The sequence below is a fragment of the Aedes albopictus genome, chromosome 3 (assembly GCF_035046485.1).
Source record: "Aedes albopictus strain Foshan chromosome 3, AalbF5, whole genome shotgun sequence".
NCBI lineage: Eukaryota > Metazoa > Arthropoda > Insecta > Diptera > Culicidae > Aedes > Aedes albopictus.
In genome coordinates this window covers 145,665,198-145,686,292 of record NC_085138.1, presented here as the reverse complement: position 1 = coordinate 145,686,292, position 21,095 = coordinate 145,665,198, and the positions used below count along the sequence as shown (strand labels likewise).

The window sequence follows — 21,095 nt, the reverse complement described above, 5'->3', positions numbered from 1 at the left end:
TTGAGGAATTCCTGGAGGACTTCCTGTAGGAATTTCCGCAGCAATATCTGAGGGAATTCTTGGTGGAATTCCAAGAAGTTTTTATAAGCAATCCATAGAAGAGTTACTGAAGGAGTTCCTGGAGAATTACCTGGAGTAATTTCTCGAAAAAATCCTGGAATAATTTTGGGAGACATTTTTGGCGTAATTCCTTTAGAAATTTCTGGAGGTATTTCTGCGAAAATCCCTGAAGGAATTCTCGGACGAATTCTTAGAGTAATCCCAGGAGTATTTTCTTGAAGATTTCCTAAAGGTTCCCTAAAGAATCGCGGAGGTATTCTTGGAGGAATTTTTGGAGGAATTCTCGAACAAAAAATCATTGAAAATCCCGGGGGAATTCCTGGAAGAATTCTTCGAGGAATTCCTGAAGAAGTTCCTGGAGGAATTCTTGAATTAATTACTGTAGGAATCCCTTGAAAAATTTCTTGACGAATTTCTGGAGGATTTTCTGCAAGTTTCTAGATGATTTTTTCCTCCCTTTTAGGAGAAATTAAGTCACTGCGTCCAATATGCTGCACTTTTATGCTTTGGACTTATTATGGTCAAATCAAATAGTTTTGATACCAATATATTAATTACACATATTCAAAATTTTTTATTCAATGTGGTTCACTTAACCCTAAGATATAGTAGTTTAATGAACGGTAGTGCAACTTGAAGTATTGGAAACACTCTAACTTCGTGTAAACCAATCAAGCCCAATGCCTTCCACTTATAGCTAACTAGTTGAGGAATTAGCAGTTTTTCTTTACATACTAGAAGAAGTTGGGGTAATTTCGCCAATGCGTTTTCATGAGGACTCCTGGAATCTGTAATATCTGCAAATTAATCTTGTAGTTCTGGTGCAGGCCTAATACTGAAGCGATAAAAATGTTAAAAGAAAGTGATTGCAGTTCACAACAGTCATTGATCAAATTTAAAATAATTGGCTTAACCCTCTAATACCCAATCCCGCCTTTAGACGGGGTATAGTTTGAGCATTTTTGTAATTTTTGTTTCGTGGAAAATCAAAAATTTTATATTTTTGGCTGATATTTAGAATGGTTTTGTATATCTCAAAATGGTTTTTGGTGTATTTTAAAACGTATTTACATTTTTTTTAAATCATTGAAAAATTGATGTTTTAGTTACCTTTTAGAAGTCATTGTTTATTTTGTATTGAATCGCTACAATTAACATATTTCAAATTTTTCCCAAATCATTCTATCCTAGTTTAATAGTTTAAGGGAATCGAATACACTCTAAAATTATTTTCCTTAAAATTACACGGAAAATAAAATTTTCTATGAAAAAAAATTAAAATAAACATATTTCAACAATAATCTTAAAATATCAAAATGTTTTCACCTCAAAAAATCCGTACCCCAAATTGGCTTCCAGGAAAAATATAAAAGTGTGGGGATGTTCAAAAATAAAAATTAGAAAAATCAAAAACTGAAATTCACGAAATCGAGAATTAAAAAGAATCATCTTCCAAAACATGTTTAAATCGATTTTAGATGACGAAAAATGATATTTAGATCAAAATCAAAAATTTGGGTATTAGAGGGTTAATTACCTCAAAGGCTGTCGATCACAGATAACACATAAGACTGCTCTTAGTAAAACACATAATTCGAAAATAGCTATCTAAGCTTGAAAGTTTATTCTCCGTATACTCTAAGTTCAATACTGTGGGAAACGTGGGACTATTTCCGTGAGTCGGTAGGTTTTCTCGGTAGGGAGATGGGGACGCGAATATTTAATGCGAAATCAGAAGCGCGCGATAACTTTCGTGGGAAAGTCGGTTTTCACGGTGGTGTAAACGATCAATGCGATAACGCGTTTAATATAGAACGATCGTTGACGTGTGTGCATTACTCTGACTATCGCGACCAAATAAATAATAATCGCGATTCGGGAAGAATACCGTGTCGTGTATTTTCATATAACTAGTGGATCATATCACCTACCAAAGGTGACTCTAAGATCCACACCTTACCCTACCCAACTAACAAATACTCCTTCCCGAGACAACTGTGGGGATGCTGTGGATTCCACGGTTTCTAGAACCAGCGGTTGTCGAACTAACATTCCTTCCCCTTTCCCGATGACCGTAAGGACGTGGCCGGCGCCGTTATTGACTTTAAAATGTTGAACACTCGAGTTGTGCACATTGAGAGTGTGTAGCTAGTCCCAAGCACCATTCATTGGATCTCTGTGCAACTTTGATTGTTCTGGTCAATCACGGACTAGCAACTACGATGTGTACGGTTATCTTTGCTTTGCGTTTGTTTTGCTTATTATTCCAAGGATTCTGTAAGAAATTACTTTCTAGAGCCCTTTAGTCCATCTTTCAGCAATTTACTCAGAATATCTTCTTGGCATTTCCTCAAGAATTCTTACATGTATTTCTACACGAACTTTCCAAGATTTCCAAGAGATTGTATTGGAAATTCTAGCAGGAATTTCTTCATGAATGATACTAAATTGCATAGAGATATCAATGCCTCGAAGCTTGGTATTCAGCAGCTATTGTCTCATTCATACCCAACATAGTTTGCGGAAGAACTATTATACAAGACAGGAATTGTAAATGCCTACACGTGCTTTGCGTGTGATTACATCGTTGCATAAACCCTGAAAAAAAGTTAGTTTAAATACGCAAATATACCAACTTATGTCAATAAATATTGTGTAACACATCTGCAATGACCATTTGCCCTACGATTACGTACACATCTGACAACAGATCATCAATTCTCGTCTCTAAATACATGACTTTCGCAAACCCACCAGATGACTCTTTCAGAACAGTTAGCACCAAACGCAAGGCCAAAGACGGAGGTGCGTGCCCTTTTCATCTCAGCTATACCGGTGGTGAACGGGTTGTTATGCTTAAGGTAGCTGACCGAAACCCCAAACAATTCGGGTGTAGTCTATAGTCGGTAGTCACTATCGCGACGAAAGCGGATGCACGCAAGCCCTTTCGCCAAACATGTGCCGTATTCCGCGGAACAAGCTGCTGTTGATCGTCTACAGTCGGCGATCGATCATCGGAAAAACATGGTTCGTATCCACCGCTTGCGAAGGTCAGGGTCACTCCGTCAAGATGCTACTCGGTGCAAATTGGTTTATTGTTTCGTTTCAGCGGCTGCCCGTATCGTTGCTGTGTGTTCCCACCCTGCTGATGACCGTTGTTAGCTGCACAAAAGTGTCCTGGCCAGCCCTGGAAGCATCGGATGAGTATTTCGCTCCGCTTATGCAATCATTTTCCAAATTTCCTTTTCACGACATCTACGAGACGGCTCCGCTGCCTTCGGATCTGATGGTGCCGGGATCACGTTTGCTCAAGATCAAACCAGCGATGCGCGGAGAATGGACCCGAAAGACGGCCAAGGACTTGGACGATGATGACCACCACGATGAGAGGACCTGTCGGCTGTGCGATCTGCTGTCGACGATTTTGGGTGGAAGTGCAAGCGAAACGCGACGGAATGCTTCTAAGAAGCGAATTCGGCCGGCCAAGCTTCGGAAGCTCATGAAGCATTGCAGGAAGAATTAGGTTTTTATTCAATGTGCTGAACGAAAATCATCATCAGTTTTTATGTATCACTAGGGTTGTCTGGTTAAGTTACGGTTTGTTATGTTTTGTTCTGTTTGTAAAATTATAAATTGTTTGAAACTCTAAGGTGCAATAGATTTTTAATCGAGAAAGATTTTTTTCTAATCATCTGGGACATGGCTTACTTCCAAAAATTCAAATAGAACATTAAAAATGTGTTTTTTTTTTAATAATATTTATTTACATTCTATTCAACTATTACATTCATAAAAAAAATCTAGGCATTCCCTACATGCAGGATTGAAATCAATCGTAATCAAAGTGCTCCCATTTTCATTTTATCGAAATCAAAGCTAATTAGCGCTATTTGTTTTGTTTTTTACCTTTCTCGTACACAAGGTGTACCGAAAGGCTATATGTTCACTCCAAAAACGAAATCTGCTCGACGAGTTGAGTTGATGTATGCGTGTGTATGTGTATGTGTGTGTATGTGTACAAAAAGGTCATGTCATTTTAAGATAGTCAATATGAACCGATTTCAACGGCCGATGGTTCATTCGACGGGATATATTGTCTCATTGTTTCCTATTGAAAATGGTTCACATCGGTCCATGGCTGCAGCCGTTCCGGAGTTATGGCCATTTAAGTGTTCCGGACCGGTACTCCAGGAAGGGGCCAGATATGAAAATGCAGCAAACTCACGCATGCGACCCATCAAACCACGACATTTTCAATTATCTGATGACCGGTAAATAGGAAAAATGTCTCAGACCATACCTGAACAGGTAGTGTTCCGTAACCGGTTCCGGGTGTCCCACCGGAAGAGGCAAAATATAAAAGTGGACCAAACCCATGCATGCGACACGTCAAATTGTTGCTTTTTCTGTAACCTGATGAACGGTGAGCAGGAAAATTGTCTAAGACCATAGCTGAGCCAGTAGTGTTGCGGAACCGGTTCCGGGTGTCCCGCCGGAAGTGGTCAAATATTAAAGTGGACCAAACCCATGCATGCGGCACATCAAATCGCTGTTTTTCCGTTGTTTTGAAGAACCTCTTGGCGGATCGACTGGGAAGTTTACTACAGGAATTAAACGGCTACGCAGTATTCAATACGGAAAACGAAGTTTATTGTTTGCCTGACGTTTCGACACTGGGGTTTTGTGTCATCTTCAGGGGTAGCTAATTGTTCGTTTTTGGTCTTATGTTTCGTCTAACTGTAACTGTCTGGTTGTTTTGTTGTTGGTACATGACAATTTTCGTTTGTCTAGTTTTGCAACGGACTGTACGCTGTTTGCGCAAATCTAATATTCTTGTCATGTACCAACAACAAAACAACCAGACAGTTACAGTTAGACGAAACATAAGACCAAAAACGAACAATTAGTTACCCCTGAAGATGGCACAAAACCCCAGTGTCGAAACGTCGGGCAAACAATAAACTTCGTTTTCCGTATTGAAGACTGCGTAGCCGTTTAATTCCTGCAGTTCTGAAGAACAGTAAGTCTGAAAACAATTCAGACCATTTCTGAACCGGTAGTATTCAGGAATTGGATCCAGGTGTCCCGTTAAAAGTGTCCAAATACAATAGTGAACCAAAACCATGCATATAACACGTCAAAAAGCGACTGCAACCTGATAACGGTTGGCATAAAAATAGATTCAGACCATTTTTGGGAAAACTAGAAGTATCCCGCAATCGGATCCGGTTGTCCCTCTGGAAGTGGTCAAATGCTGAAGGGAACCAAACCCATACATGCGACACATAAATTCACGGATTTGTCGATAACCTGATGAACGGTTTTCAAGAAAATAGCCTCAGATTACGTTAGAGACCACAACCAGTTCCGGGTGTCCCGCAGGAATTGGTCAAATGTAAAAATGAACCAAACCCCGAACCAGCCAAGGGCTGAAAGTCTCTATAATAAAGATTAATCAATAAATCAATGCTTGCAGTACATCAAATCGCTTTTTTGTCAGTAACCTGATGCACGGGAAATAAGAAAATAGGCACAGTCTACTACCGACAGTGTAACTAGTTCCGGGTGTCCCGTCAGAAGTGGTCAAAAGTAAAAGTGATCCAAACCCATACATGAAACTCATCAAATCGCGGTGTTTTAAGTAACCGGATGAACAGTTAGAATGAACTAGCCTCAGACCACAATTAAATCTACCAGTGGTGTTCCGAAATCATTCCCGAGTTTTCCGTCAACGGAATGATCACAAATTCGTAAATGACACAGTCCCAAACCTCTGTAATGATAATTGCAGTCTTCCCGTTTGTAACCAAAGCACAGAGATTTGAGGATGATCACTGACTCTAAGGTAAGATTGATTGCGTCGACCGAAAGACCATGAGTATTAGAGTGGGTCAACGTTGTACGGCGAAAATTAAAATTTGATCGCATCAACCCGGAAAAAAGCTTTTTCAATCTATAATAGCGTCCGAAACAACTGTGCAAATTTTGGAAGCGATTGGTTGTGTACCCGTTTTCCGCATTGCGATGGAATTTTGTATGGAATTCAGTATGGGAAAGCGCATTTTTTTGCATTTTATTCATATGCTGATTTTTTTTTTAATGTAACTAATGACGTTGAAGTATATCCTAGGATCAGTGCTGGGAAAAATCACGAAGCTCATTCTGCGGTATCAAAACTATTCAAATCACAGCTACCCATGGTTATGAATGCAAAGCCGTCCGCTACGGTAGCCTAGTTTGTTGAATTTCATTAGAAACTTTTTGTTGCTACGGTAGTTCGCTACAGTAGCTCGCTATGTCACTGTTCTAACGGGATACTTCAAACGAATCAAACTTGGGGACACGGCTTCGGGATAAATTTGTGGAACGTTAGGTAGGCTTTCGCTGAATGAATCGGTCGGGCTCCCGGAGACGTGACGATAGGAGAATCGATACATAAGCAGAATGATTGCGAGGGTTTTTGCTGGCAGAATCGGACGGGTAATCAGGGCGGACTTCTTGAGAAACGGTGTTTGAGTGTGGGACGTGTGCGCCGAAATCGTCGGGCTTGTGGCTTCTCAAGAAATTGAGAACAAAGCTAACTATTTTCTAAAGATTAGGTCAGAACAAAAGGACATCTAGTTATGATTCAGATTTTCTTTTATTTCGATGGTGATAGCCTTTCTGAGCAACGGTACACCGACGGCGGCGTGAGGTTTTCACGCTGACGCCACCGATTGCCACGCCGATACTTCCTGGCCGATACTTCATAACCAAAACCTGATTCCAACAGTGCATCAACATGCATATACGCTTAGGGAGCCGCAAGCTTCGGATATGATGGACGACGGTTCTAATGAAGAACGCCAGTACGATGAATGAATTTCGATGAAACTCATTTGGAGCTCCCGCGTTGAAGCTGCTACTGTAGCAAGTTTTTGGATCGCCTACTATATTGAATAAAAAAAAAATCTCCCGGGTATGAAGAGCCAGCGATACATTCATCAAATTCAAGCAAACTACTGTTACCATTCCCAGCACTGCCTAGGATATGCCGAAAATGTTTGCCAAAGACCGTAAAGTGATCCGACGCTTGTGGAAAAAGCTATACTCTTGTTAATTCAGGTCACCAAATTGAAATTTTATTATTGATGTTATTCGTTTGCATGTTAAATCTGAAGATCTGAACGTAATAACTTTTGTCACAAGTGAAGGATCACTTTGCGGTCTTAAGCAAAATTTTCAATTTATGCGAAAAATGCAAAATAGAACGATTCCGCATTATAAATTCTATACGAATTTCAATCACAATGCTGAATACGGGGATGCAACCAATCGCTCCCAAATTTTGCACAATTGTTCTGGACGTTGAAAGGAATCGAAAAAGCTTTGTTCTGAAAAATTGACCCAGTCTAATTAGTATATATTCGACGAGAAAGGCATTATCACCACTAGGTGAATTAAACTGGGTGTTTAGTAAATTAACTCCCAAGCAAACTTCCGAATTTCATGGGCACATGGTTTTGATGTTGCTCCATTTTCTTATATATATATACACATTTATTACTCTAACTGTATAAAAACATTGCAAAAATAGCAGCTCATTTTTTTCCGCATGTATGTGCTGGACGACCGCGCGAATTGTATAATAACATATGGCAGAAAAGTGTAACGCTTCGTAGCGACCATGAATATAATTTATGAAAATAATTGTTTCTATTCATGATTCTGGGGAAGTTGTTCATGGTGTTATGCATCATAACTATGATATTATGAATTGGCAGATATCATAAGAATATGATATTTTATTCATGATTAGGGGAATGGATTTTTTCCGTCTATTCATAAAGCTGAGAAGCAGGCAATATTCCAGTTGGTATGTAATGCCATGAAATAAATGAATTTCACAACGTGCGAACTTTAGCTCCCAGTATGGGGCAAAATTCGCATTTAAGTACTTGTATTAACAAAAGTTATTATACTGCATTTAGTTCACCACTGGACTGCGCACTCAGTCTCCATAAGTGCAAAAACTTAAATAAAAGTGCGCGATTGCATCAAATCAAGTTGATGTCTTCGGCGCACAATTTCTTCGATCTTCTATGCTGATAAAGTGCTCTGGAGACACCGAGTTGATTTGATGCAATCTCGCACTTTTAATTGCGTAACTATACTAGAACTGCGAAAGGAACTCGATAAAATCTAGTACTGCGTTTCGAAGTTATCATAATACTCACTCTCATAATCCACCGCTGGAGACAAATTATTTACAAATATCTTGGCGCCTATAGTGGACTCCCCATTTGTTTTGCATGTTATCTGCCTCGCCGCCAACGGTACCTATAGAAGTGAACCCTTTTGAGTGTTTACCTCATCCATTAAATAGTAAAAAAAACGATGTTTGCGGCAATTGCACACTCATTTTAGAGTCGCTTGTTCGGATCTTCTATTTTCGGTAAATGTTCCGATTACCGAAGTTCAACAGAGTTTTGCCGAAGTTCTGCTATTTCATACCGGACGTTCGGTAATATTACCGATGATTCGGTAGAGTTTGCCGAACGTTCGATAAAGTTTTGCTGCACATTCGGTAATCTGAACTTTTACCGAAAATAGAACAGCTGAATAAGGTAGTTTATTTTAAGTGTGTGGGCAATTAGTTTGCGCGGAACAAGGTCAGGAGCTAGGGGTGTGTGGTATACCGAATGATTTCTCCAAATACACCTCGAAACGAAATTCCGCGGAAATGCACGGAATTCAAGTACCTAGGCGCAATTTATTAATTTGAATTTCGTTTCATTTCTAAAAATGTTTCCTTCAAAAATTGCGTAGTGGTGTGCCAAAGTTTTCGAACCTCTTTACTCTTCTCCTAAGATGAACGTTAGTTTAATTAGAATCAATGACAATAAAGCATATGCAATGTTTATTCTACAAAAAAAACTCAGTGAACTCCATCCGAGTAACTGCAACCAGAATAAAAAATCATGAAAGCATTTAGCTCAGCTTGATCAAGAACATCAATACTGAGTACGCAACATCAATAAGGGCGACGAATGCCGATGTGGTAATGTCAAACAGTCCTACGCAATTTACGGACACCCCGTTCCTAGTATTGATCCATACAATCATCAGCGTGGTTCGCAACTGCACGTACTCTGAACGAAATTTTGCATTGAACGGTATTTGGGCACATATTTCGAAAATGTGATGTCCAATTGAATCAGCCTGCAAGGAATAACATGGATCAGGATCAACTTCAAGGACATGAATGCCAAAATCCTTAATATCTACCTCGTCCTGAAGCAGCTCTACCAGGTGGCACAGCAAGAAATATTCCAACAAAAATGAAAAGGTCCCGGCGACAATGACAAATGTAACGCTGTTCATTCCCATTTCACGGCAGACGTAGATCAGTGCTCCAACAGCGAAAATCGAAAAATAATGCACTAGGAAAAATGTTTTTCCCACCAGTTGTTTAAGAATTTGCATATGTCTGAAGATAGAGATGGATTAACTAGATGAATCATCTTGTACCGACTTTCCGAACTCTCTAAGCAGAATACCCTCTTCGAATGAGTGTAATCAGTTTCGTACCTTTTGATTCCGCCCTAATTGCTTATCCTTTGACAGATACGCGTAATTCGACTACCACTTGTAATCTTCCTCAGCGTGGATAACTGACACTGAGGAAGATTACAAGTGGTAGTCGAAATACGCGTATCTGTCAAAGGATAAGCAATTAGGGCGGGATCAAAAGGTACGAAACTGATTACACTCATTCGTAGATGAATCAATCCATTACAATCACTTCAAACTTACCTCCAACATTCCACATGTTGATCTACAGCTTCCAATATTTCTTTATTCACGTGCTCGAAGCATCGTTCACCACATGAGAAATGCTGCTGTGAGATCAGTTTGAAACGCCTAGATAAAATCCTGAGTTTTGTGCGCAACCCCAGGAGAGTAGTTCCAACGCTTGCCGTGCAAGAGAAATATTTCGGAACTACCGAAATAGCCAGTAAATTAGCTAAAAGCACACTCAAAATGCTCGATGTACATTCCCCAGCCAAGGTAAGCGCGTGTGGTAGCTCTAGCATACCGTTAGTCGAGAAATTTGGAATCGACATGATAAAAGTATAAGTAACCAGGATATCGAACATGTCGTGTGGGGATGCGATGAGTATCGTGAGGTCAGATCTGAGCTGCATGAAATTCTCCGGGTCCGAGGAAAACAACAGAAACCCGTTAGAGAAGTGTTGGCAGGACTTGATTTGGAATACATGAACCTGATTTACCAGTTTTTGAAACGTGTTGATGTAAGAGTTTGATGTAGTACGTTCCTTGTTTTCGTTGTCTGCCTTTTGGTTTTGTTGTTCGACCCTGTCTGTCGTCGCCCCCTTCCGTTTGTCCTCTTCTTGTCGTTGTCTACCAATAAAGTCCTTTCTTTTTGGTTCCGTTACAGATATGGACAATTTGTCCCATCAATGTTTTTAGTATAAGTTAGCAAATAATTTAGTTTTAAACCCATAAACCCATCCTTCCCAATTTTATTTTTATTTATTTTTTTTTTCTTCAATCCTTAACCTCGAAACAGCCGCGAGTACTTCGGCTTCCCAAACTAACATAGTCTTAAGGCAGTAATAAATTGTAAATTGTAAAATCAATGTAAAAACAAAAGACTTCGGCTCAGTTATGCCCATGTGGCGCCCGAGCCTTCCAAATAAACGAATAAGTAAAAAAAAAAAAAATGATAAAAGTATCAACAGTCATCAAACCGAAGATAACTTGAATTACTCTTCGAATAGTTCGGTTGAACTTTCTTTGTTCCAGTTCATCGAAAGGCTCGTCACCAGAGTGGATGCTGCTACTGTAGATAAATTGACGTAGCGTTGCAATTGGCTTCTTCAGAAATGCTATGGAAACCACTTTTAAGCATGCAACGGAAATAAATGCGACTTTCATCAATTCCAGAATCACGAGAGCTGCATCCTTCTTCTCGGTCAAGGCTTCACTCAATTGCAGAGCAAACACGAATGCATGATAAGCGAACAGGCATCGACAAATGATACGAATTTTCCGCTCATGAACCCAATCAGCCGTCAATGTACTACGGATTCCTGTCTCGATAAAATAAAAAAAAAGTCGGTCAGATTAAAGTTTTACTCAACAAACGATTAAGTAACCATACCTCCCATAAGAAGCATGACATCGAGCCACCAAAAGCAATCACTGGCAGATCCTTCTTTAAACCAGAAGTTGGAAATCCGCACGGTCGTCGATGAGCACCAAGCAAATCTTCGGTTCCAAGCGTATTGCGCCCTGGACAACATTTCGGACCCCAGTTTGGCAAAAAACTAACAAGTCGAAATAGAATTTCTCATGGAGCGACTGTTACCAGTATCTTTTGCAGTCGTTGTGGGTGACAAGACAACAGGGGAAGGACAGTAGTGGGTGGTTGTTAGCGAAAGTTTTACGGTAATTTGTGGGAAATTACCCTAAAATTGCATCAACCATAAACACGTTGTCATGTTGTAATAGCTGTGCTCGGAAAACAACGCAAATATTGTATCTAACCATGGAAGTCTTGATTTTTATATGTGAACTGAAGCACTTGTCGTTTCACGTGTTTTGAATTACACTTAAATGTCTACAGCAGTCTATGCAAATAATATCGCTGATTTTATCGCGGTCCCGAAAAAGTTTCTACGCCAACTTTCAGTCCATGCCTAGCCGTTGGTTGGAGGAATCTTTTCGTCGCACGAAAAGGTTTCCACTCATTTTATGGTAGATTCGCATGTATCGTAGTTGTTCCGTTTTGCTATTTGATGGTTTTGACTTTTGATCGCCAAATAGGTTATTTTGCATATACTTCTAGAAACCGCTTTATGGTAGTACATATACTTTGTTCGGAAATTATATAAATACAACATCAAGTTAATTTGTTCCTGTAATGATTGAGAGGGGCATTACGAAAGTGAGTAACAAGGGCTTACGTAGACTCTTCAGGGGAGTGAGGGAAAGGAAGGTTCTGTCTAGAGTCTACTTTTACATACTTATATTTCTGAGCACACATGGTGGTGCAGAGTGCCGAATTGAAAGATCTCCATCCTGGGCGATTGTCAGCCATCGTCTTGACCAGTGACCAGCTCCACATTCTATCGACTTCCCTATTTCCTTGTTGAGGCTGCGCCGCCATGAGCCTCTGGGTCTGCCTCTGCTGCGATGTCCAGCTGGTTCCAATCTACTTGTTTGCAGATTTCGTTTCCACTCCTGCACAGATTGATCGAATGTAACAAAAGGACCCCGTCATATATGATGGAACTTTTTGTGTGATCTTAACCTTCATCCAGCCAACGTACATTTCCCACCTTCGGAAAAGCACAAAAGTGTTCACATTTTTTTGTTTTTCGATGTATTTTGATGAAATTTTCAAAACTTCCCGAAAAACTCTTCTAGTTTATGATACCGGAGACATGGATGCCTGGTCCACATGGTTCCGGAGTTATTCCGGATTGTCTTGGGATAAAAAAAATGGCCACATACTTTGCGTAACGTATATCTCAAGATCCCGATGAGGTAGAAGTATAGTGTCTTCGGCGAATTTGCTCGGCAGGTTAAGAACTTACTGGCAACGGCGACATTGGTTCGCGATTCAGCCGTTAGGTGGCGCCAGTATCAAAAATGTTTAAACCCTCATATATCTCAGAAACCTGATAAGATAGAATGATGCTGTTTTCGGCGAAATTCTGCAGCAAGCTCAGAACAATCTGATAGTGAAGTTTTTGGTTTGGGATTTATCCGCTAGGTGGCGCATTGTGTCTGAAAAATTCAAACACGTTTATCTCGATACCCTACTGAGGTACAAACACGCAAGTTGTTCAGCAAGCTAAAAACTGTCTAATGGTTGAATCTTTGGTTCGTGATTTATTCGCTAAGTGGCACCTTGTGAATAATATTTATACGCGTGTATCTCGTAATAAGCTCAAAGCATAGCGTTTTCATGTTCGGCAGGTTGAGATCTATCCGGCAATGGCGACGCTAGGTGACACCAGCAATCAAAACATTCAAACAAGTTTATCTCAAAAATAATAAAACGTCCAGCAAATTGCTCCGAAAGTTAAGAGGAAGTAAGACGGATCTGGTATCCTTGGTTCTGATATTATTCGATAGGTTTCGTCTAGTGTGAAGAAAATATTTGTATGAACACCCTAATGAATAAGAAGTGCTCCATTTTTAGCATAGTTGCTCAGCAAGCTAAAAGCCATTTGGCAGGATAGTAGACGGTCGAGTACGGTGGTACAAGAGGTAATACTTTAACACCCTCTTTGACCTACTGCAGACAAATTTTGTCGCCCTACAATATTGCTTTTTTACACCGTTTTTTCTTCCGGGTATGTCTCCGGGAATTTTCCAGGAATTTCTCCGGGAATTCCACTGGGAATTCATCTAAGAATTCCACTGGGAATTCCTCAAGAACTTCCTCCAGGAATTTCATCAGGAAATCTTCCGGGAATTCTTCTAGGACATCCTTCAGAAGTTCCTCCAGGAAATTTCCCCAGGATTTCATCTAGGACTCCCATCAGGAACTCCTTCAGAAATTCCTTCGGCAATTTCTGCAATTCTTCTGGGATTTTTTCCAGCAATTCCTCCAGACTTTCTTTCAAAGATTTTCTCTGGAAATTTCACTAAGAATTTCCCCAGCAATTCATCCATAAGTGCCTCCGGGAATGCCTCTATGAACTCCTCTGGGAATATCTTCGGAATTCCTTCGGGATGTTCTATAGGAATTCCTCCAAGAATTTCTCTAGGAATTTCCAGGAGTTTCTCCAGGAATATATCCGGGAATTTTGTAAGGAAAACTGTCATTTTTTTTTTTAAGAAAATCTTCTAGGAATTTCTCCAGGAATCTCTTAAGGAAGTCTTCCGTGATTTTTTTTTCTCACAAAACCCTTGAGGACTTCCTTGCCGAATACCTCCGGGAGTTTATCCTGTAATTCCCCCGGGATTTTATCCAGGAATTCCTCCGAGATTGTCTCCGAGAATTTCTCCAGGAAATCCTCAAGGAATTGTTTTGAGATTTTTTCTGGAAATCTTCCAGAAAATACTCCTGGAATTCTTTCAGGAATTTCTCCTGGGACTCTTTTGAAATTCCTCCGGGAATTTTATTCCCGGAGGAATTCACGGAGAATTTCCCGGTGGAATTCCTAAAAAAATCCCAAAGGAATTCCTGGAGAAATTCCCAAAGGAGTTCCTGGAGAAATTCTCAGAGGGTTTTCTGAAAAAAAAAAAAATGTCACGGAAGACTTCCTGAAGGAAGGCTTCCTGGAGAAATTCCCAGTGGATTTAAAAAAAAACGGAAATTTTCCTGATGAAATTCTCAGAGGAATTTCTGGGGGAATTCCCGGAGGAGATCCTGGAAGAATTTCTGGAGGTTTTCCAGGACAATTTCTTGAAGAAATCTCCGGATCAATTCAAGGCAGATTTCCTGAAGAAATTCCCGAAGGAATTTCAACCAATTGTAAGTTTAAAAAATGCAATGTATGATTGTCATGTGTTGTAAGAAACTTTTTTGTTAATGTTTTAAGTATGTAATTTTAACCGCTTTGGCAAAGAAAAGACAGTAGTCTTAAGTCATGTGTTTCTAATAAATAAATAAATAAATAAATTTGCGGAGACATTTCCGAAGATATTCCTGGAGGAACTCCTAGAAAAATTCTCGGAGAAATCCTGCCTGGAGAAATTCTTGAAAGAATTCCAGAGGAGAATTCCGGAGCAATTCATGGAGTAATTTCCGTAGGAATTCATGAAGGTATTCCTGGGAAAATTCTCTGAGGAAATCTGGAGGAATTCCTGGAGAAATTACCGAAGGAATTCCTGATGGAATCTCCGCAGGAGTTCCTGATGTGGGTCCTAGAGGAAATCCTGGAAAATTTTCCGGAAGAATTCCCGGAGACATTTCCAGAGGAATCCCTAGAGAAATTCCCGGATAAATTCACGGAAAAATACCCGGAAGAGTTCCTGTAGAAATTCCCGGAGACATTCTCGGAAGAAAAAACAAAGCTATATTGTGGGGTGACAAAATTTGTCTGCAGGGGCTCAAAGACGGTGTGGCGAATAACCTAGCGAATAAATCACGGATCAAATACTCAACTATCAGACAGTTTTTAGCTTGCTGAAGAACTTTGTTGAAGACGGCATCATTCTATCTTATCAGGATTCTGAGATATAGAAGTTTGAAGATTTTTTACCCTGGTGCCACGTAGCGGACGATTCTCGAACCAAAGACGCCTTTGCCAGATAGTTCATATCCTGCTGAACAACTTTGCTGAAAACGACATGCTTGTACCTCAGTAGGGTATTGAGATATAGGTGTTTGAATTTTTCAGGCACAATGCGCCACCTAGTGGATTAATCCCAAACCAAAGACTTTACTATCAGATAGTTTTTAGCTTGCTGAAGAATTTTGCCAAAGACAGCATCATTCTATCTTATCAGGTTTCTGAGATATGAGGGTTTGAACATGTTTGACACTGGCGCCACCTAGCGGCTGAATCGTGAACCAATGTCGCCGTTGCCAGTTAGTTCTTAACTTGATAAAAAAATTCGCCGAAGACACTAGACTTCTACCTCATCGGGATCTTGACATATACGTTGCGCAAAGTATGTGGCCAATTTTGGTACCGCAAGACAATCCGGAATAACTCCGGAACCATGTGGACCAGGCATCCATGTCCCCGGTATCATAAACTAGAAGAGTTTTTCGGGAAGTTGTGAAAATTTCATCAAAATCCAGCCTAAAACAAAAAAGTTATGACTATTTTTGTGCTTTTCCTAAGGTGGAAAATGTACGTTGGCTGGATGAAGGTTAAAATTATATTTTAGATAATTTATCTATTAGAAAATACAAAGAAAAACTGAGATCAGAGCTAGAATTGAACTCATCCTTGGGGTGTGAGTAGCACGCCCGAGCTCTCTCGGCTATCTCAGCTTGTTGAATAGCCGACAGTCAAAGTTAAACTGCTTCTACCATAATGCACGCATTCCCGACATGCTCCGGCTGCAGCAGAGTGTATTGAAAGAGACAACGGGGAATCCGCCACAGCTGCGAGCAGCCGTTCGTTTAGCTGATGACGGAGAGTGGCTGGCATGATTTATAGCAGATGTATGTAAATTTAAAGCGAATATGTTTTAAAATCTGTAAACAAGCCGTCTGACCAGCAGCGGGCTGCTCGGCTGACGTTAAATGTTGGTGATTTACATTTTTCTGCCGCAAATTTCAGTTGATCTTCAATTTAAGTGCTGTTATAACTTTCATATTTTTTGCTGTGTGACGAATATCGCCGGTATTTGCGGCGTTTGTCGGCTAGGGAGTCTGCCCACGCTCTTTTATTCCGTTCACATGAGCGTTTCACCTATTTCTCGAGAGCCGAATAGCGCTGACGGGCTACGGCTTTGGCTCCTCGTGTTTTCGCTCGCTCTGCTGCTTTGGCGTTCCTTCGCTCCTCTATCGCCATCCAGGTATCATATGTGATCCACTGCTGTCTCCGGGTGCGTAGCTCCCCCAAACTATTCTCGCCGGTGACGATGAAGGCATTCTTGATGGCGCTCCATTGATCTTCTACGCTTCCACCTTCCGGAATATCCGCAGCACTGTTCTCTAGCTCCTCGACGAAGGACCTTTTCACCGCAGCGACTTCCAGTCGGCGTGGGTTAAACCGTCGTCTGATTTTCTCCTCCTGTCGATGGATCCGAGCAATGCGCAGCCAGATCTTGCCGATTAGGAGATGGTGGGCGGACGCAATGTCAGCGCTACATTTGTTCCGCACTTCAAGAAAGCTCCGTCTCCATTTGCGGCTGATGCAGATGTGGTCGCTTTGTTTTTCGTGACTCCGTCACGAGAACCCATGTCACTTTGTACACTGATCGATGGGAAAAGAACGATCCTCCAATCACCATGCCATTATTGCCACAGACTCTGCAAACAGCGCACCGTTCTCGCTCATTTCTCCGAGATCACGGCGTCCCATGACGTGCTCATAGTCCGAATTGTCGGAACCAAACTTCGCGTTGAAGTCGTCCATGAGGATCTAGATATCACCTTTTGGAATCTTATCCACGACAGCATTCAGTTGGTTGTAAAAGTTCTCTTTGTCTTACAATTCGGCAGCATCGGTTGGCGCGTAACATTAGATAATGGTGAGGTTTCGAACCCGTGTTCCATGCCGTGTTCTGAATCAATTAATCATTAATAGGTTACCCCTTTACGAGCGCAGCGTTGGCATGAGCGCTGAGCAGGAAACCAACTCCACAGTGGCGAGGTGCGTTTTCACCTCGTAGGCCAAAGTATAGCAGAGTTTGGCCCGACGCCAATCTGTATTCTCCAAAGATCGATCAACGGGCTTCACTCAGTCCTATAATCTCAAGCTTCATACGGCATGCCTCATTGGATAGATATGCCAGTTTACCCTGCTGGGCTATGATTAATACATTCCAAGTTCTAATTATTGTTCGTTGTTTCGTGCTAGAAGTCGTTGCCGTTGAATCAGTTCGTAATCTTTAATTTTTGGTTTTGTTTTTTTTTTAGATTTCGGAAACAGTGGCCTAAGGTGCCTTATCAACCGGGGTGGGGCTGCCACTTTAGGTATAGCTTCCGGTGCAGGAGCATTTCATACTCAGCCGCTGTTAGAGCCGCACCTCCTTGGTAAACCGACGCTCGGGTCGTACAACTCTTAGCTGGCGGTCTTTGTCATCGCTTGGCCCGTGGAAGCATGAAGTGGAAACTTGTGAGGATAAGAGCTATGCTAAACGCTCTTCTTATCGACTCACCGTTTTGCAGCCCTAATATGACCTTTGAGGTATAATGCCTATCAGAGTGAAGCGCTACTGCTCCACACGGTATGCAAACAACCGATCACCCACGTCAGGTGGTCGCCTAATATCCGAATATTCTCGCCTGGCACTAGCGATGCTTTTACAGCAAGGAACAACACGATACTCTCGAAGCAACTGCTTCAAAGTCTGCAAGACAATGTAAATCGGTCGGAGCCTCCGAAGTCGGACAATCTGGTACATATGTAACAAACCGTCTATCCAGCATTTTGCCCGCCTAGGACAAAGTAACTCATCAGGGGCTTCATTCCAGCTGTCTGTATGTGCTATATCGTCCTGTTCTTCGACCACCGGACAAATCACATGAAAACAATAGAAACATGTTCTCTTCGCTGTCGGGTAATCCTTACATTTGTTGAGCTCATCATCTGACGAGCTCACTTTCCACAGTACTCGCAGGTAGGTGCAGACCACCATAACCACTAACCAAGGTAGCTAAGTAAGCTACAACGGTAAGGACTGTAAAATGTTGAATCGCCAACTTGAAAGCATCGCCCATCATAGCTCTGCTGCTCAAAAGTTCCTATCTCATACTTGCACGGGTCAGCCGATGATAAAGACCGCCAACTAAGACGGGTGTTTTTTATTTCTAAACCAAATCTCCTCAACAGACATCAGAACAAGATGGTCCGGGTAGTGTGGGGTTAAGGCCGTCTTCTACAACAAAAGTAAATGCTCTCTCCTCGACCCACTGAACAGCATTCCTCTGGTCACCAAACCCTTCATCTTTCCGGAACCACTAAGAAGGCATTACTTCAGGGAGGGGCTAGTGCACATCGCACCCTCAAGGATAGCTGCGTAGCCTGCAGTAACGAACATCGATTACTCGCTTTTGAGAGACCATCACGATAGCATGCTGGCCAGTTTACCGAGTGGTCCTCACCCTTTGTCCTCGGAAAGCGGGCAGGATCAGCCCCACGCCCGCGTCCATCTGTTTTGCAGACATCAAGAACTGATGAATACGTGCAACCAGATCTGACCTGCTGAAGGCAAGGTTGCTTACAGTAACGTCTCATACACCTGCCCCGGCCCTTACCGGGGACCTCTTTCCCACCGCGGGATCGGATTCAACCTCTCCGCATGTGGCAAGCATGCGGTCACGCATTGTGCGAAAACGCGGGCACACGAACAAAACGTGTTGCCTCTCAACCAGCACAAATAGGGCATTCAAGAGAATCCGCATGCCCGAAACGGTATACTGTCGGAAGCAAACATGGTCTGAAAGGACCTGTGTCAGGTACCCTCAGGCACATCAACCTGTAAGTACTTTCCAGCTTGAAACGGTAGCTTTTGATACTTAAAGCAGTACTCCACGCCGGACCGTCATACCTTAGTATGGACGTAGCGACACAAACCAGAAGCTTGCGCTTACTGGCGTACATCGCAGAGCTATTGGACATCATCCGGGACAGTGCCGTAATAGCTGTGCCGTGTGTTTTTTTTTTCTTCTAAACCATAGGGGGAAAATCTGCTCAACAGACACCCTAACAGTAAGGTTAGGGTAGTGTGGGGTTAAGGCCGTCTTCTACAACACTAGTAAAAGCCAGGACTACTCTCTCCTCGACCCACTAAAACACATTCCTATGGTCGCCAAACCCTTCGTCTCTCCGGAACCACCAAGAAGGTATTGCTTCAGAGAGGGGCTAGTGCACATCGCACCCTAAAGGATAGCTGCATAGCCTAGCAGCAACGAACATCGATGACTCGCTCTGGAGAGTCCATCATGGTTACATGCTGGCGCTTAGCCAGTTTCCCGAGTGGTCCTCGCCACTCCCTTTGTCCTCGGAAGGAGGGCAGGGACAACCCCGCCCGCGCCCTACTGCTTTGCAGACATCAAGAACTGATGCCCACGTGCAACCTGATCTGACTTGCTGAAGGCAAGGGTATCACTACCCTTCAGGCCCTATCAGCTGCACCAGAAGGTTGCTGACAGCAGGGTCTCCACCTGCCCGGCCCTAGCCGGGGACCCCTTTCCAACCGCGGGCTCGGATCCAACCCAGTAGACCGACGCCACGACAGCTCCGCTACCGGGACTTCCTCTCCGCGGCCACTTAATCGCTGTAAGGGTCGATCTCGACCGCAGGGCACCGGTATGACCTACGAAGCCGACTTCGAACCCCTGGACCACCTCTTGTACTGCATCTGGACTAGCCATTCTCCGAGTCCACGCGCCACCTCCTCTATAGCTCCCAGACGATATGGGTGATAGCCGTTGAAACGGCGTTACAGCTAACCTCATCCCTACATATCCTCTGGACCAAATTGTCCGGAGTTGTGTCCTCCCCGCATGTGGCAAGCATGCGGTCACGCATTGTGCGAAAACGCGGGCACACGAAACGTGTTCCGCCGTTTCACCTAAACCATTGCACACTGGGCATTCCGGAGAATCCGCATGCCCGAAACGGTGTAGATACTGTCGAAAGCAACCATGACCTGTAAGGACCTGTGTTAGGTGGAATGTAACTTCCCCATGGCGCCTATTAATCCAACTATCTACCCTCGGTATCAACCTATGGGTCCACCTTCCTTTGGTGGAACTGTCCCACGCGCGCTGCCATTTGACCATAGAGGCCATCCTGGCAGTCCTGCGTATGCCTCTTGTGCCGCGCATTTCGAAGTACTCCATGTCCTCACTGATAAGGATGTCGATAGGCACCATACCATTAATGACGCAGAGAGCGTCGTGTGACACGGTACGCGCTCGCAACCCTCAGGCACATAAGCCTGTAAGTACTTTCCAGCTTCCGTCGGTAGCATTCAGTACTTAGCGCGGTACCCCACGCCGGGCCGCCATACCTAAGTTTGGACGTAGCAACACTAGCCAGAAGCTTGCGCTTACTGGCGTACATCGTAGAGCTATTGAACATCATCTGGGACAGTACCGTAACAGCTGTGACGTGTGTGCTTAGCTGGTAATGTAGCCTAGACACTGTTGTCCTCTTGATTTCAGCCAGATTGAGGATTCAGGGGAGTTTATGCTGGTACTGTAGAAGGAGGCATCTTCTACAAAACAATTGCCCAAGAGGTCCTGGATGAAAAAGAACAGAATCATACTGACGGCGACTGTGCTAAAAACCTGGACCAGATTAGTTCTCAGTATTTAATGAAGAAAATTCAGCTGATATCTTTTCGCGATGTAAGAAAACTTAAAAGGCACAGAGAGGATA

General features: G+C 42.5%; 2 protein-coding genes across 2 annotated transcripts; one reads left to right on the top strand and one right to left on the bottom strand.

Annotated features, from left to right (window-relative positions):
- The first annotated feature begins 2,525 nt into the window (after positions 1–2,525).
- Positions 2,526–3,727, top strand: LOC109426209 (uncharacterized). The gene is made up of 2 exons (XM_019701647.3): positions 2,526–3,087; positions 3,170–3,727. Exons 1-2 carry the CDS (start codon positions 2,992–2,994, stop codon positions 3,581–3,583), a joined length of 510 nt encoding a protein of 169 aa, XP_019557192.3. The 5' UTR covers positions 2,526–2,991; the 3' UTR covers positions 3,584–3,727.
- Positions 3,728–8,992: 5,265 nt separating this feature from the next.
- LOC134284249 (uncharacterized) lies at positions 8,993–11,243 on the bottom strand. Its single transcript, XM_062842988.1, has 5 exons — positions 11,228–11,243; positions 10,800–11,156; positions 9,856–10,177; positions 9,328–9,529; positions 8,993–9,261 (listed from the first exon to the last, which is right to left on the bottom strand). Exons 1-5 carry the CDS (start codon positions 11,241–11,243, stop codon positions 9,031–9,033), a joined length of 1,128 nt encoding a protein of 375 aa, XP_062698972.1. The 3' UTR covers positions 8,993–9,030.
- Between the last annotated feature and the right edge of the window lie 9,852 nt (positions 11,244–21,095).